General features: G+C 52.3%; 1 protein-coding gene across 13 annotated transcripts in view; it reads right to left on the reverse strand.

The window, feature by feature from the left end:
- LOC120361815 (mesoderm induction early response protein 2-like) overlaps window positions 1–13,753 on the reverse strand; it is a 75,591-nt gene that overhangs the window by 29,954 nt on the left and 31,884 nt on the right. For 11 of the 13 annotated variants that reach the window (XR_012518986.1, XR_012518996.1, XR_012518991.1 and 8 more), the window contains 5 exons: window positions 9,963–10,105; window positions 4,886–5,011; window positions 4,035–4,130; window positions 3,392–3,483; window positions 2,929–2,998 (listed from right to left, as the gene is read on the reverse strand). Coding sequence is in view for 3 of the 13 variants with exons in the window: in XM_074405089.1 (XP_074261190.1) it covers window positions 4,077–4,130; window positions 4,886–5,011; window positions 9,963–10,105 (323 nt within the window). In the remaining 10 variants the exon portion in view is untranslated. Of the gene's footprint in view, window positions 1–2,928; window positions 2,999–3,391; window positions 3,610–4,034; window positions 4,131–4,885; window positions 5,012–9,962; window positions 10,106–13,753 lie in introns of all 13 variants that reach the window. The other 2 variants (XM_074405094.1, XM_074405102.1) reach the window with 2 other exon arrangements.

Consider the following 13,753-nt stretch of genomic DNA (forward strand, 5'->3'; position numbering starts at 1 on the left):
CCAGCCTAGCAAACACGGCAAACACCAACTCTGCTAAAAATAAAAAAATTAGCTGGGCATGGTGGCGCATGCCTGTAATCCCAGCTACTTGGGAGGCTGAGGCAGGAGAAGCACTTGAACCCGGGAGGTGCAGGTCGTGGTGAGCTGAGATTGCGCCATTGCATTCCAGCCTGGGCAACGAGAGCAAAACTCTGTCTCTAAAATAAATAAGTAATAATAAAACCTGTCCATTGCTGAAAAAATAATTTTACTCTTAAACTTATATACATACAATGAAAACTTACAAAGCTGGAAGACTTGCACCACCTCGGACTTACATGTAACGTGGAACAATTGCAACAGTGTGGCATGACTCAGGGTGAGAGAAAGAAGATACTGTGCAGACACCTGATTTATCACAAAGGCATCACTGCAACTCAGTGGGGGAGAGAATGGACTTTTTTTTCCTTTTGGAGACAGAGCCACCATGCCTGGCCATGGTCTTTTCAATGTGTGGTGCTGGAGCAACTGCATATCCGTATGGGAAAACAGTTCCCTAACCCACGCCTCATATCATTTAACGCCATACACCAAAATTCATTTATTTTTTTATTTTTCTGAGATGGAGTCTCGCTCTGTGGCCCACGCTGGAGTGCAGTGGTGCAATCTCAGCTCACTGCAACCTCTGCCTTGTGGTTCAAGCAATTCTCCTGCCTCAGCCTCCCATGTATCTGGGACTACAGGCAACTGCCATCACGCCTGGCTAATTTTTGCATTTGTAGTAGAGACAGGGTTTCGCCATGTTGGACAGGCTGGTCTCAAACTCCCGACCTCAGGTGATCCACCCGCCTCAGCCTCCCAAAGTGCTGGGATTACAGGGTGAGCGACAGCCCTGGCCACCATATACCAAAATTTAAATTAAGTTGGATCACAGCCTTAAATGTGAAAGCAAAACAATAAAGCTTCTAGAATTAAATGTGGACGAATACCTTCAAGAGCCTGAAGGTAAGCAAAGACTCTTTTTTTTTTTTGAGATGGAATTTCGCTCTTGTTACCCAGGCTGGAGTGCAATGGCACAATCTCGGCTCACTGCAACCTCCGCCTCCTGGGTTCAGGCAATTCTCCTGCCTCAGCCTCCTGAGTAGCTGGGATTACAAATAGGACACAAACACATTACTTTTAAAATGAAGATCGGTGGCCGGGTGCAGTGGCTCACGCCTGTAATCCCAGCACTTTGGGAGGCCGAGACGGGTGGATCACAAGGTCAAGAGATCGAGACCATCCTGGTCAACAAGGTGAAACCCCGTCTCTACTAAAAATACAAAAATTAGCTGGGCATGGTGGCACATGCCTGTAATCCTAGCTACTCCAGAGGCTGAGGCAGGAGAATTGCCTGAACCCAGGGGTTGGAGGTTGCAGTGAGCCGAGATTGCGCCATTGCACTCCAGCCTGGGTAACAAGAGCGAAACTCCGTTTCAAAAAAAAAAAAAAAAAAAAAAAAAATTAAGATCAGTAAGCTGGACTTTACTGAAGACACCACCACCACCAAGAGAGTCAACGGGCAAGCCACGAACTGGAGGAGACAGCGGCAATGAGCAAAGCCCACAGAGGACTCGCTTCCAGAACTTGTAAGTCACTCCACAAATCAGAGAGAAAGACCACCCAAGTCAGAAACGGGGAAAGCTTTGGGCACGCACAAAGAGAATATCCATATGGCGAGCACACTCTCCAGGGAAATGCCAGTGAAAGACACGACGCGACAAGAGTCCATCCCAACTCAGGCAAGTTCACCCTCAGGGTCAAACGCCGAGAATGTGAGCGACTCCCACAAACCATGAGTGAGAAACGTGGGCAGCACACGTGACCCCAGCACACGCCTACCGTGGAACTCCCTGCATCATCGAGAACTGAGCACTCTATCCACAAACCAGGCACAGGGCATTCACGGCCCACAAACGGACCCAACTGTGACAGCAGCCCACGGCAGGAGGTGTGGGCAAACGTGGCACCCAAACCAAGCACCACAGCGCAGTACGCGAGACACAAGCACACAGACGACTCCAACAGCACAGACGTCATATGGAGTGGGAGCGGCCAGCGGTGTCCCGTGGCTGAAGTGGTGCTGGCTGCCGAGGACAGGGCACCCTCATGGGGTGAGTTAGGGTTAGAAAGGCCCCTGACGACAGGCTCCGAGGCCAGGGCTCCACCCAGAGTATGACTGCAGGTGCCTTTTCTGGGTGCGGGTCCCGTGTCCCCTCTGACCCCGCCTTCTGGATGTCCCAGCTTGGCTGCACCTGCCTGCCTCCATCCCCCTCTCACACGGGTCCATCCCAGCCCCGGAGTCACCTTGGAGAAGGCTCCTGAGCTAGGAGCACCGGCCCAGGGCCTCCGAGGGCTCCGGGGAAAGACAAGACCCAAGTCAGTTGGCATGTGAGCCCATGCCTGGAAGGGGCCAGAGCGGCTTGGCTCTGAACTCTAGTGGGAAAGAGATGAAGATCAGGTCCAGGACGGGGAGTGCCCTGCAGAGGTGGGGAACCAGGCAGGGGAAGCCGAATGACACCCAGCAGGTCTCTCTGGAGAACCCATCTGACCTGGGGCTCCTGAGGAGGTGCCTCAGGGCAGAGAGCCGGAGAAGGCAGTGCCCTGGCTGGGGGGAGGCGGCTGGAGTCAAGGGCGGGGCAGGATGGACTGCCGAGGGTCTGGCTGCATGGGTTGACAGGAGAAGACCCCAAGAGACGGACAGAGCTGGGCAGAGTGGGCAGGGCCAGGCATCAACAGGCCCACCAGTCAAGAGAGCCTCCACTTCCTGCTGCCACAGGCTCGGCTGTCCAGCAAGCCACAAAGGGTGGGCACCTGACCAGGCTGGGCCCCTCAGATTGCCCAATGATCTCCAGTCCAACCGGGCCCCTCCCCTGCAGAAGTGAGTTCCCCGCCCCAGGCCCCACTCACTCTTCTCACAGGGGCGGTTCAAGTGCAGGCTGCTGAGGTCAGCTTGGAACTGAGGTCCCACCATGATCTCCTGCAAACAAGGGCCTGGGAATCAGGACTCTAAGGAAGCATCTGGCACAGGAGAGAGGCTAGCTGTGGCCGGCTTGGGCGGAGGGGCCGCCATTCAGACCCCAGAACTGTGTGTGCAATAGACCTGCTGATGCCAGTTCTGGGGTCTGAGGACGGGAGGCAGAGGCCTGGGTGTGTGAGGGGAGGCTGTGCCCTGACACTGGCCTGGCAGGCCCAGACAGGATGTCGGAGAGACACTCTGGGTCAGCAGCAGGAGCCAGGGCTCCAGTCCCGGCCCACCCTGGGGTTGAGCAGCACGTCCCTCCTCTGAGAAGGGGCACACAGCCAGGGAGAGGGCTCAGACCACTGCAGTGACTGTGGTCGATACGAGGTTGTGAAAAGCAGAGCCACGTACCTTCTTACATTTGTTGGCAGAAAGGGAGTCCTCCTCAGGGTCGGAGGAGGCAGAAGAGCCAGGCTCTTTGACTTCATCAGCCAGGAAACGAGCTTTGGGAAAATGGAGGCAGGTCCCCCAGGGTCTCCACTGCCGGCAGCCTGCACGGCCCCTTCTCCGGGCAAAGACCCTCCACTCCCACTCTTCATCCACTTGATCCCCAGGCTGTGACCCCGTCCCTGGCCAGACACCGAGACGTGGATGGGCACGGAACCCAGGACCCGGGGTGCACTTTGAAGAAAGAGGCTTTCCCTTCCCTTCCCTTCCAAGCAGCTGCTGCACCGCTGGGCCCCAGCTCTCAGCTCCCAGGAAAGCCAGCACACAGGCTTGCGGGGGAGGACAGCTATGGGGATGGTCTCTAGATCTGCTACGGAACCAGCACATTCCCTCCTTGTTTAAACTGAATCACTCCAAGAGTCCCTGCTTACTGGCCAGGGTGGGGGAAAACAAGGCACACCCCCGGGCTACCAATGCTTCCCATCAGGCAGACTCCCTCATCTGTGATGAATTCTTGGCCCGCACCAGCCCCAGGGCCCTTCATCAGCATCACCCTTGCCTGGCCTGGGGCCTGGGCATGGGAGAGGACTGGAATAGGGTCACCTACATCCACTCCGGTTTGGGAAGAGGTCAGAGGCCTCGTGGGAGGTCACGGACGGGGTGAGGTCATCAGCAGATGACTGCGTCTCTTCCTCTTCTTCCCCTGAAAGCAAAACCTTCGCTATTTGTTCCTCTTAACAAAAAAGCAAAGAACGTTTTACAGTTGAGCACTCTTGGGATAACACTAACGACAACAACAGTGAAGACGCTGGGGGCTCCCTGAGGCTCACGTGGGGCCTATGCCCATTCTGCAGAAAAGGAAACGGAGGTGGCTGAGGGTGCACAGTGTTGGGGGGGGAGCAGGGATGGAACTGGACCCGTGGGGTGCTATTCCCATTACACAGATAAGGAGCTGGAGGTACCCAAGGGTGCACAGCGCAGGGGAGCTCATACCCAGCCACCAGAGCTGGGAACAGTCAGAGCTGCCACTGGGCACCACCCAGAGCATGTGGCTCTTTCTCGGCTGTCCATGTGGTGTTAACCTTCTGTAATGCAGCCTTCCCCTGCTCCAAATGCCCAGCCCTCGAGCAGTGACCTCTGGGTACCTAATGTCAGAGAGCCCAGTCCTGGGGAGGCGGCCAGGCCATGGTTCCTCTGCCTTCCCAGGTGCACTTCTCCAGGATAGGCCCCGACTGCCCCTCTACCTGCCCACGCCAGAAGGACACGTGGCCCGGGGTTAAGGCCAGGGTCCAGCCTCAGGCCCACAGCCATTCCAACCCTGGCAGAGTGGTACAGGTGGCCACATTCGACTTGTTCTGGGGGCCTTTGTGCTCCTCTCACTGAACACCCCCTGCTGAGAGGCAGCCCCGGTCCCCGCACCTCTGCTGGGGGCCAGTTCCAGGAAGGGCACTCACTCACCTTGTCCAGGGTCATGTCTGGGAGGTTGGGAGCCACGTCACCACCCTTGCTCTCCTGCTCTGAGACGGGGTCTGAGGCCTCATAGCCATAGAGTGCAAGGAGCTCATCGAAGGGCATGTTGCTGCTCTGAGTTAGGGAGGGGAACAGGACCCCATCAGGAGGGACTCTCAAGGGGCTCCTGTCCCCTCTCCCTTACCTGAGCCTTGCTGGCCACAACCAGGGCTACTCTGACACACCCACAGCAGCTCCCCACATGCAGCACTCCCCAGCCAGACCCCAGGCCCAGCCCCTCATCAGAGAGCTCCTTCACAATCCCTCAAAGAGGCACTGGCACACAGGGGTCACCGGCCGGGGAAGAGGGCACCACCCTGCCCACAGTGCCTCCTCACACAGAGTGAATGACGGGAATACAAGGATGGTGTGATACCTGGCAATCTAGTATTTTAACTCAACATCAGTTTATCAAAGGGAAAAAAAAAGGCTGGGCGCGGTGGTTCAAGCCTGTAATCCCAGCACTTTGGGAGGCCGAGGCGGGTGGATCACGAGGTCAAGAGATCGAGACCATCCTGGTCAACATGGTGAAACCCCGTCTCTACTAAAAATACAAAAAATTAGCTGGGCATGGTGGCACATGCCTGTAATCCCAGCTACTCAGGAGGCTGAGGCAGGAGAATTGCCTGAACCCAGGAGGCGGAGGTTGCAGTGAGCCGAGATCGCGCCATTGCACTCCAGCCTGAGTAACAAGAGCGAAACTCCGTCTCAAAAAAACAAACAAACAAACAAACAAACAAAGGGAAAAAAAAAGTAACCTGAAAACTATTTGGTAAAATCTGACATTTATTCCTGATTGAAAAAAAAAAAACCTCAGGAAACTACATACACAGGCCAGACACAGGGGTTCACACCTGTAATCCCAGCATTTTGGAAGGCCAAGGAGGGCAGATCATTTGAGGCCAGGAGTTCAAGACCAGCCTGGGCAACATGGCAAAACGCCGTCTCCACTAAAAATAAGCTGCGTGCCTCCTATTGTCCCAGCTACTCAGGAGGATGAGGCAGGAGAATCACTTGAACCCAGGAGGCAGAGGTTGCAGTGAGCTGAGACCGCACCACTGCACTCCAGCCTGGGAGACACAGCGAGACTCTGTCTCAAAACATTAACATAGAAGAAGAAAAGTACACAAACAGATGGAGGCTTCATAAACATAATGGAGAAGCTGTCGATTCACACTGGGTCAAAAATGAGTAACCAGAGAAATCACTATCACAAACAGGAACAAGAGTGCTGTGATGAACACACAGCTTGATGCTGAGCCCGTGCAGCCTGCCAGGAAGTGGAAACAGGGCACGTAACTCCCAGGAAGGAAGAGACGTCACCCTCTTCAGCGCTGCTTTCAAATCCCCATGCCCCTCTCATGGGAGCCTCTACACCACTGAGGTACAGCTGCCTGCTCAGACTCCACCCGGCCCCAGGGGTCACTCTCAGCATCCACCTTCCTGAACCCTCCCTCTCATTCTCTCAGGATGTCAGCACTGGCCTCCCCTCCACCCCAGCTCCTGCCCAGACTCCTCCTGGGGCTTCAAGTCCACAAAGAACCTCGCCGCCCATTCCCAGCCCTTCCCCAGGTGGAACGTCCATACCGAGTCCCCCTTTAGTTCTCACAGGACCCGGCGGACAGAACAGATTCTGTATGCCCATGACCTCCAGGAGTATGCAGGTGGGAGCGCTGACATGGTGGTCCCAAGGCCCCTGGGTGCCCCAGGTGAAGCCCTGTCTGAAGAGCACTAAGCCGTGGTTTCTGTGCTGGGCCTCACTGACACTCACACTGATGGTGCCACACTGACACTGGCAGCCGGCAACAGCCCAGCGCCCATGGAAGCCACAGCCAGGGCACAACTGTCCATCCCTCACAGACCAAAAGCAAACTCCCCAGCTTCACTTCAGAAGATGGTGGGCACATTCTGTGAAGTCGCATCCTGAGCAGACACCTCCATGTTCTGTATGAGGGCATGGGAAGCAGAGCGGCTGCTGCCTACCAGGGTGAGGGACTCCTTCAAGGAAGCGCGCGTGGAATGGGTGGTGAGGCAAGGGGGCCCTTCCCGAGGTGGCTCCTTCAGGGAAGCACGAGTGGAATGGCTGGTGAGGCGAGGAGGGGCCTTCCCGTCCTTTCACCTCAAGAGTGCTAGCTGACTACAGCCGCTCAGACAGGAGCCTCGCAGGCAGGCAAGGGGGGCTGCTACTTCAGCAGAAACAGCCGACCGTAACTGCTGCAACCGTAGAACTCAACATGAACTTGCCAAATTTCCAATATTTACAAAACCTGTGATGAGGCCGGCAGTGACATTAACTGTTACAGTCAACCCTAACCCCCAACACGACTGTATCTGGAGACGAGGCATTTCCAGAAGTGACTAAGGTCCAGTGAGGCCATGAGGGTGGGGCCCTGATCCATCAGGATTAGTAACCTTTGAAGAAAAACACCAGAGAGCTCCCTCGGGTTCTCTGTCCACCACGTGAGGACATGGGAGCCAGGAAGAGAGCCAGCACCAGAAGCCACTCTGCGGGACCCGTTCACGGACCTCTCTGCCTCTGCAACCGTGAGGTTCACTGGTAACGGTCTCAGACTCCACTCCACAAAACTACCATTTGCTGAGTTTTGCTATGGCATCAAAGAAGAACACCCACCATTATCTGAAAAACTGTTAAATACGCCTTCCTTTTCCAAAAACAGATCTGTATGAGGCTGTATTTGTACTTCAACCTTAACACCTTATCACAACAGACTAACATCTCCCTTAAAAGACAGAAGCGGGCCGGGCGTGGCTCACCCTGTAATCCAAGCATAAGAGGCCAAAGTGGGAGGATCACTTTGAGGTCAGGCGTTTAAGACCAGCCTGGCCAACATGGTGAAATTTCATCTCTACTAAAAACACAAAAATTAGCTGGGCACGGTCGTGGGCGCCTATAGTCCCAGCTACTCTGGAGGCTGAGGCAGGGCAATCACTTGAACCCGGGAGGTGGAGGTTGCAGTGAGCCGAAAATGCGCCACTGCACTCCAGCCTGGGCAAAAGGGCCCCACTCTGTCTCAAAACAAAAAAGAAAGAAAGAACTTGAGTCATGTATGGTGCCTCACACCTACACTCCCAGAACTTCGGGAGGCCCAGGCAGAAAAATTGCTTGAGGTCAAGAGTTTGAGACCAGATCTAGCAAAATAGCAAGACCTCTACAAAAAAAAAATAAAATCAAAAGCTTAGGCCAGACCCAGTGGCTCACGACTGTAATCCCAGCACTTTGGGAGGCTAAGGCAGGTGGATCATGAGGTCAGGAGATCGAGACCATCCTGGCCAACATGGTGTGAAACCCTGTCTCTACTAAAAATACAAAAAAATATTAGCTGAGAGTGGTGGCATGCACTTGTAATCCCAGCTATTTAGGAGGCTGAGGCAGGAGAATAGCTTGAATCCAGGAGGTGGAGGTTGCAGTGAGACGAGATCACACCAGTGCACACCAGTCTGGGTGACAGAGCAAGACTCTGTCAAAAAAAAAAAAAGAAGCTGGACTTTCATATATGCTTCTACATTCAAAGAGATTTGGAAAACTAAAAATTCATTCTTCTCACTAATTGTTTTTCTTTTGGAACACAGGTTTTCTTTCATTTTCAAAAGAATATTTATATTCACATGTAACTGACTTGTTCAAGCGATTTTATTTTTATTTTATATATATATATATATATATATATTTTTTTTTTTTTTTTGAGACAGAGTCTCACTCTGTCACCAGGTGCCAAACTGGAGTGAGTGGCACAATCTCGGCTCACTGCAACCTCTGCCTCCTGGGTTCAAGCGATTCTCCTGCCTCAGCCTCCCGAGTAGCTGAAACTATAGGCGCATGCCACCATGCCTAGCTAATTTTTGTATTTTTAGTAGAGAGTGGGTTTCACCATATTGGCCAGGATGGTCTTGATCTCGACCTCATGATCCGCCCGCCTCGGCCTCCCAAAGCGCTGGGATTACAGGCTTGAGCCACTGTGCCCGGCCTTATTTTTAATTTTTGAGATGGAGTCTCGCTCTGTTACCCAGGCTGGAGTGCAATGGTGCAATCTCAGCTCACTGCAACCTCCGCCTCCCAGGTTCAAACAATTCTGCTGCCTCAGCCTCCCAAGTAGCTGGGATTACAGGCGTGCGCCACCATGCCTCGCGAATTTTTTTTTTTTTTTTTGCATTTTTAGTAGAGACAGGATTTTGCAATGTTGGTCACGCTGGTCTTGAGCTTCTGACCTCGTGATTCGCCCGCCTTGGCCTCCCAAAGTGCTGGAATTACAGGCATGAGCCACCACACCCAGCCTATTCATGTCATTTTAAAATGAGTTGGCAAATAAGTATTCCTACATGTCAATTTTAACTTTTAATGTAGTAAAAAAGCAATAGATAAAACACATTAACAAAGCTCCTTAAAACTCTCAATAACTTTTTTTTTTTTTTTGAGACAGGGTCTCACTCTGTCAACCCAGGCTGGAGTGCAATGGCGTCATCTCAGCTCACTGCAACCTCCGCCTCCAAGGTTCAAGTGATTCTCCTGCCTCAGCCCCCCGAATAGCTGGAACTATAGGCGTGTGCCACATGCCCAGCTAATTTTTGCATTTTTAGTAGCAGTGGGGTTTTACCATGTTGGCCAGGCTGGTCTCGAACTCCTGACCTCAGGTGATCTGCCCACCTCGGCCTCCCAAAGTGCTGGGATCACAGGTGTGAACCACCGCACCTGGCCAAAACTCTCAATAATTTTATTTCCCCAGTCTACACTGCCTGGGAATTCTCAATAATTTTTAAGAGTACAAATTGGGTTCTGAGACCAGAGGGTCTGAGAGCAGCCGGCTTAATGTCCAGCCACCGTGCTGCTCAGAGAGCCCCATGAAAGACCCAGTCACCACTGAATTCAGCTCCTAGGATGGTGCCTGGCACTTTGCAGAGAGATGCACAATTTAGCACTTGCCAACATGAATCTGACGGCACAGAAACTGTGAGGCTGACCCCAGAGGGCTCCACCCAACACAGGGGAAGGATCGCCTCAGCCAAGTACCTGGGAGATGAAGTCCTTCTCCAGCTCCTCCTTGGGCTTGTCTGAGCACCTCGAAGGCTCCTCGCACTCCCCCTCAACACTGTAGTTCTGTGACAGGATCTCCGCGAGGTTGAACTGATGGTCTCCAGAGCCTATGGGCACCGCTGGGGAGAAGACCGCAGCACAGATGAGCACCTTGCCCGCCTGTCCCAACCACCCTGCAGAGACTGGGGGGCACCTGGGGCAGGGGAAGCCCTAGGCATGAGGCCCTCTGCACCGCAGGGCCAGCCTCCCATGTGGGTCCCGGCCAGGACACCCCACAACTCAAGCACCCCACAACAGCTGGTGAGATGCACACACTAATTCCAAAGGTTTTTTTTAATGGGGGGTATCTTTCTGAGGGACTGCTTGTGTTCCTGAACAGGGAAGTCTGTGAGGATTTGGAGAGCGTGGACTAGAAGGAGACAGACACCCATCTCGTTAGGGTGGGCGGAGCAGCAGGACTTATCGGAGCTGAGTGCACGCCAGACTCCATAGCTCCTGAAACGGGTGATGCCAAACCCTCACCTGCGTGGGTCAGCACAGCACCAAGGACCACGCAGGGGCAGTGCCAGTGGGACCTGGACAATGCCAGTCCCTCACGTTCCCCCTGCAGTGCCACATGAAGCCGCCGTGCGACACACACGGCCCAACAGACAGCGGCTGTCATCAGACCCAGGGTTTCCCCGAAAGAACTGGGATGTGTCACCATTTCGCTCCACGTTTAGTCTCCAGTTAGTCAAAGTTTAAAACAAACAAAAGGAAATAGCCAGGGTTCAATCAATCCACACAGGGAGCAGTGTAGTCCAAGGCTAGCGGCCCGAGGGCCGGGGATCCAGGGCAGGAAGCCTCTAGGAGGGCAGCCACAGAGGCTGCGTGGCTGGACACACAAGGGCGAGCCACGCACAGAACAGGCAGCTGTGGGATGTGGAAGACCCCTGGTGGCAGACGCCTCGCTAGAGTGAGGGAATGACCTGGAGCTGCCTGGGTGCACCTGGACCCTCAGTGACCACGGCATCCCTGGAGGAGCCACGTAGGGAAAACAGGGACGGCAATGCCTTCTTTGGAGACTGGGGTGTGGACGAGTTTTACGCCGTGAAGACATGCAGCCCTACACCTGGCCCACGGGAGCACAGCAAGGGGAAGAAGGAGCAGTCACAGAGACCCTTGCCCACCCACATTCCACCCTGTGGGCCCAGCACGGGTGGCCAGCAGGTGGCCTGGGACCTCGATGCCCCTCGGGCAAGCAGCATCGGTGCAGGGAGGTGCAGGGAACCAGGGTCTGCCTGTCTCCCCAGCTCCACCTTTTCCAGCCTGCATCCCTCAGCAAGCTCCCTCTCCCAGCACCCTGGCAAGATGAGGTGGCCCTCAGCTGATATAGAACGTTCAGAACAGACCAATCCACAGACAGAAAGGGACACGTGGGGGCCAGGAACCAGGGAAAGGGACGGTGGGAGAGTGACTGCTAAGGGGGATGATAGAATGTTTTAGATTAGAGTCAAAAGCTGTGAAACCTTGGATACACTAAAAATAAATGAATTATAAACTTTTTTTTTTTTTTTTTTTTTTTTTTTGAGACGGAGTTCCGCTCTTGTTACCCAGGCTGGAGTGCAATGGCACGATCTCGGCTCACCGCAACTTCCACTTCCCGGGTTTAGGCAATTCTCCTGCCTCAGCCTCCTGAGTAGCTGGGATTACAGGCACACGCCACCATGCCCAGCTAATTTTTTTGTATTTTTAGTAGAGACGGGGTTTCACCATGTTGACCAGGATGGTCTCGATCTCTTGACCTCGTGATCCACCCACCTCAGCCTCCCAAAGTGCTGGGATCACAGGCTTGAGCCACCAAGCCCGGCCAAATTATAAACTTTAAAGTAGGTGTATTTTATGTTTTATAAATTACCTCAATTGTTTTATAAAAAGGCCAACAAAACCATAAGTTATTATTACAGTGTTCAATCTCTCTCTCTCTCTCTCTCTCTCTCTCTCTCTCTCTCTCTCTCTCTCTCTCTCCTTTTTCTTTTTGAGACAGAGCTTTGCTCTGTCACCCAGGCTGGAGTGCAGTGGCACAATCTCAGCTTACTGCAGCCTCTGCCTCCCAGGTTCAAGTGATTCTCCTGCCTCAGCCTCCCGAGTAGCTAGGACTGTAGGTGTGCACCACCATGCCTGGGTAATTTCTGTATTTTCAGTAGAGATGGGGTTTTACCAAGTTGTCGCAGACTCGTCTCGAACTGTTGACCTCAAGTGATCGGCCTGCCTCGGCCTCCCAAAGTGTTGCATGAACTGCCGCAGGAACCGACAACATCGCTCATGTACATAAACACAAAAACCCTCAACAAAATACTGGCAAACTGAATCCAGCAACGTATAAAGACGATCATACACCATGAACAAGTAAGATTTATCGCAGGGATGCAAGGTTGATTCAACACCAAAACTCAGTTACTATAATACACCACATCAATAAAATAAAAAACCAAAACATAGGATCATCTCAACATGTCCAGTTCAACAAAATCCAACACCTTTTCATAATGAAAAATACCCAATGAACTCAGAACAGAAGGGAACGTCTCAACCTGACAAAGTGCATCTAGGGAAAACCATACTCAGCACTACCCTCAACGGTGAAAGCCTGGATGCACTCTCTAAGCCATCACGCATGCAACATGTACTCTCACCTCTCAAGCACCACGGAGAGCTGCAGGATGCAGTCAGCATAAGAACATGAAATAAAAAGAACCAAGATTGGTAAGGAAGCCAGGCGTGGGGGCTCACACCTGTAATCCCAACACTTTGGGAGGCCAAGGCAGGTGGATCGCCTGAGGTCAGGAGTTCAAGACCAGCCTGACCAACATGGTGAAACCCTGTCTCTATTAAAAAGAAAAGAGAGAATAATCAAATAGATGCAATAAAAAATGATAAAGGGGCTATCACCCCAGATTCCACAGAAATTCAAACCATCATTATTATTACGAACAACTCTATGCACATAAACTAGTAAACCTGGAAGAAATGGATAAATTCCTGGACACTTGCACCCTCCCAAGCCTAAACCAGGAAGAAGTCGAAACCCTGAATAGACCAAAAACAAGGTCTGAAGTTGAAGCAGCAATTAAGAGCTTACCACCCAAAAAAAAACCCAGGTCCAGATGGGTTCACAGTCAAATTCTACCAGACATACAAAGAGGAGCTGGTACCATTCCTTCTGAAACTAAAATAATCAAAAAAGAGGGAATCCTTCCCAAATCATTTTATGAGACCAACATCATCCTGATACCAAAACACAGCAGAGATTCAGGAGGAAAAGAAAACTTCAGGCCAATATCCATGATTAACAGAGATGCAAAAACCTTCAATAAAATACTGGCAAGTGGATTGCAACAGCACATCGAAAAGCTTATCCACCATGATCAAGTAGGATTCATCCCGGGGATGCAAGGCTGGTTCAACATACGCAAGTCTATAAACATAATTTACCACATAAACAGAAGCAAAGACAAAACCACATGATTATCTCAATTGATGCAGAGAAGGCCTCTGACAAAATTCAACAGCCCTTTATACCAAAAACTCTCAATAAACTAAGTATTGATGGAACATATCTCAAAATAATAAAAGCTATTTATGACAAACCAACAGCCAATATCATACTGAATGGGCAAATACTGGAAGCATTCCCTTTGAAATCTGGCACTAGACTAGGATGCCCTCTCTCACCACACCTATTCAATATAGTACTGGAAGTTCTGGCCAGAGCAATCAGGCAAGAA

Source organism: Saimiri boliviensis, chromosome 1 (assembly GCF_048565385.1).
Source record: "Saimiri boliviensis isolate mSaiBol1 chromosome 1, mSaiBol1.pri, whole genome shotgun sequence".
Taxonomy (NCBI): Eukaryota; Metazoa; Chordata; class Mammalia; order Primates; family Cebidae; genus Saimiri; species Saimiri boliviensis.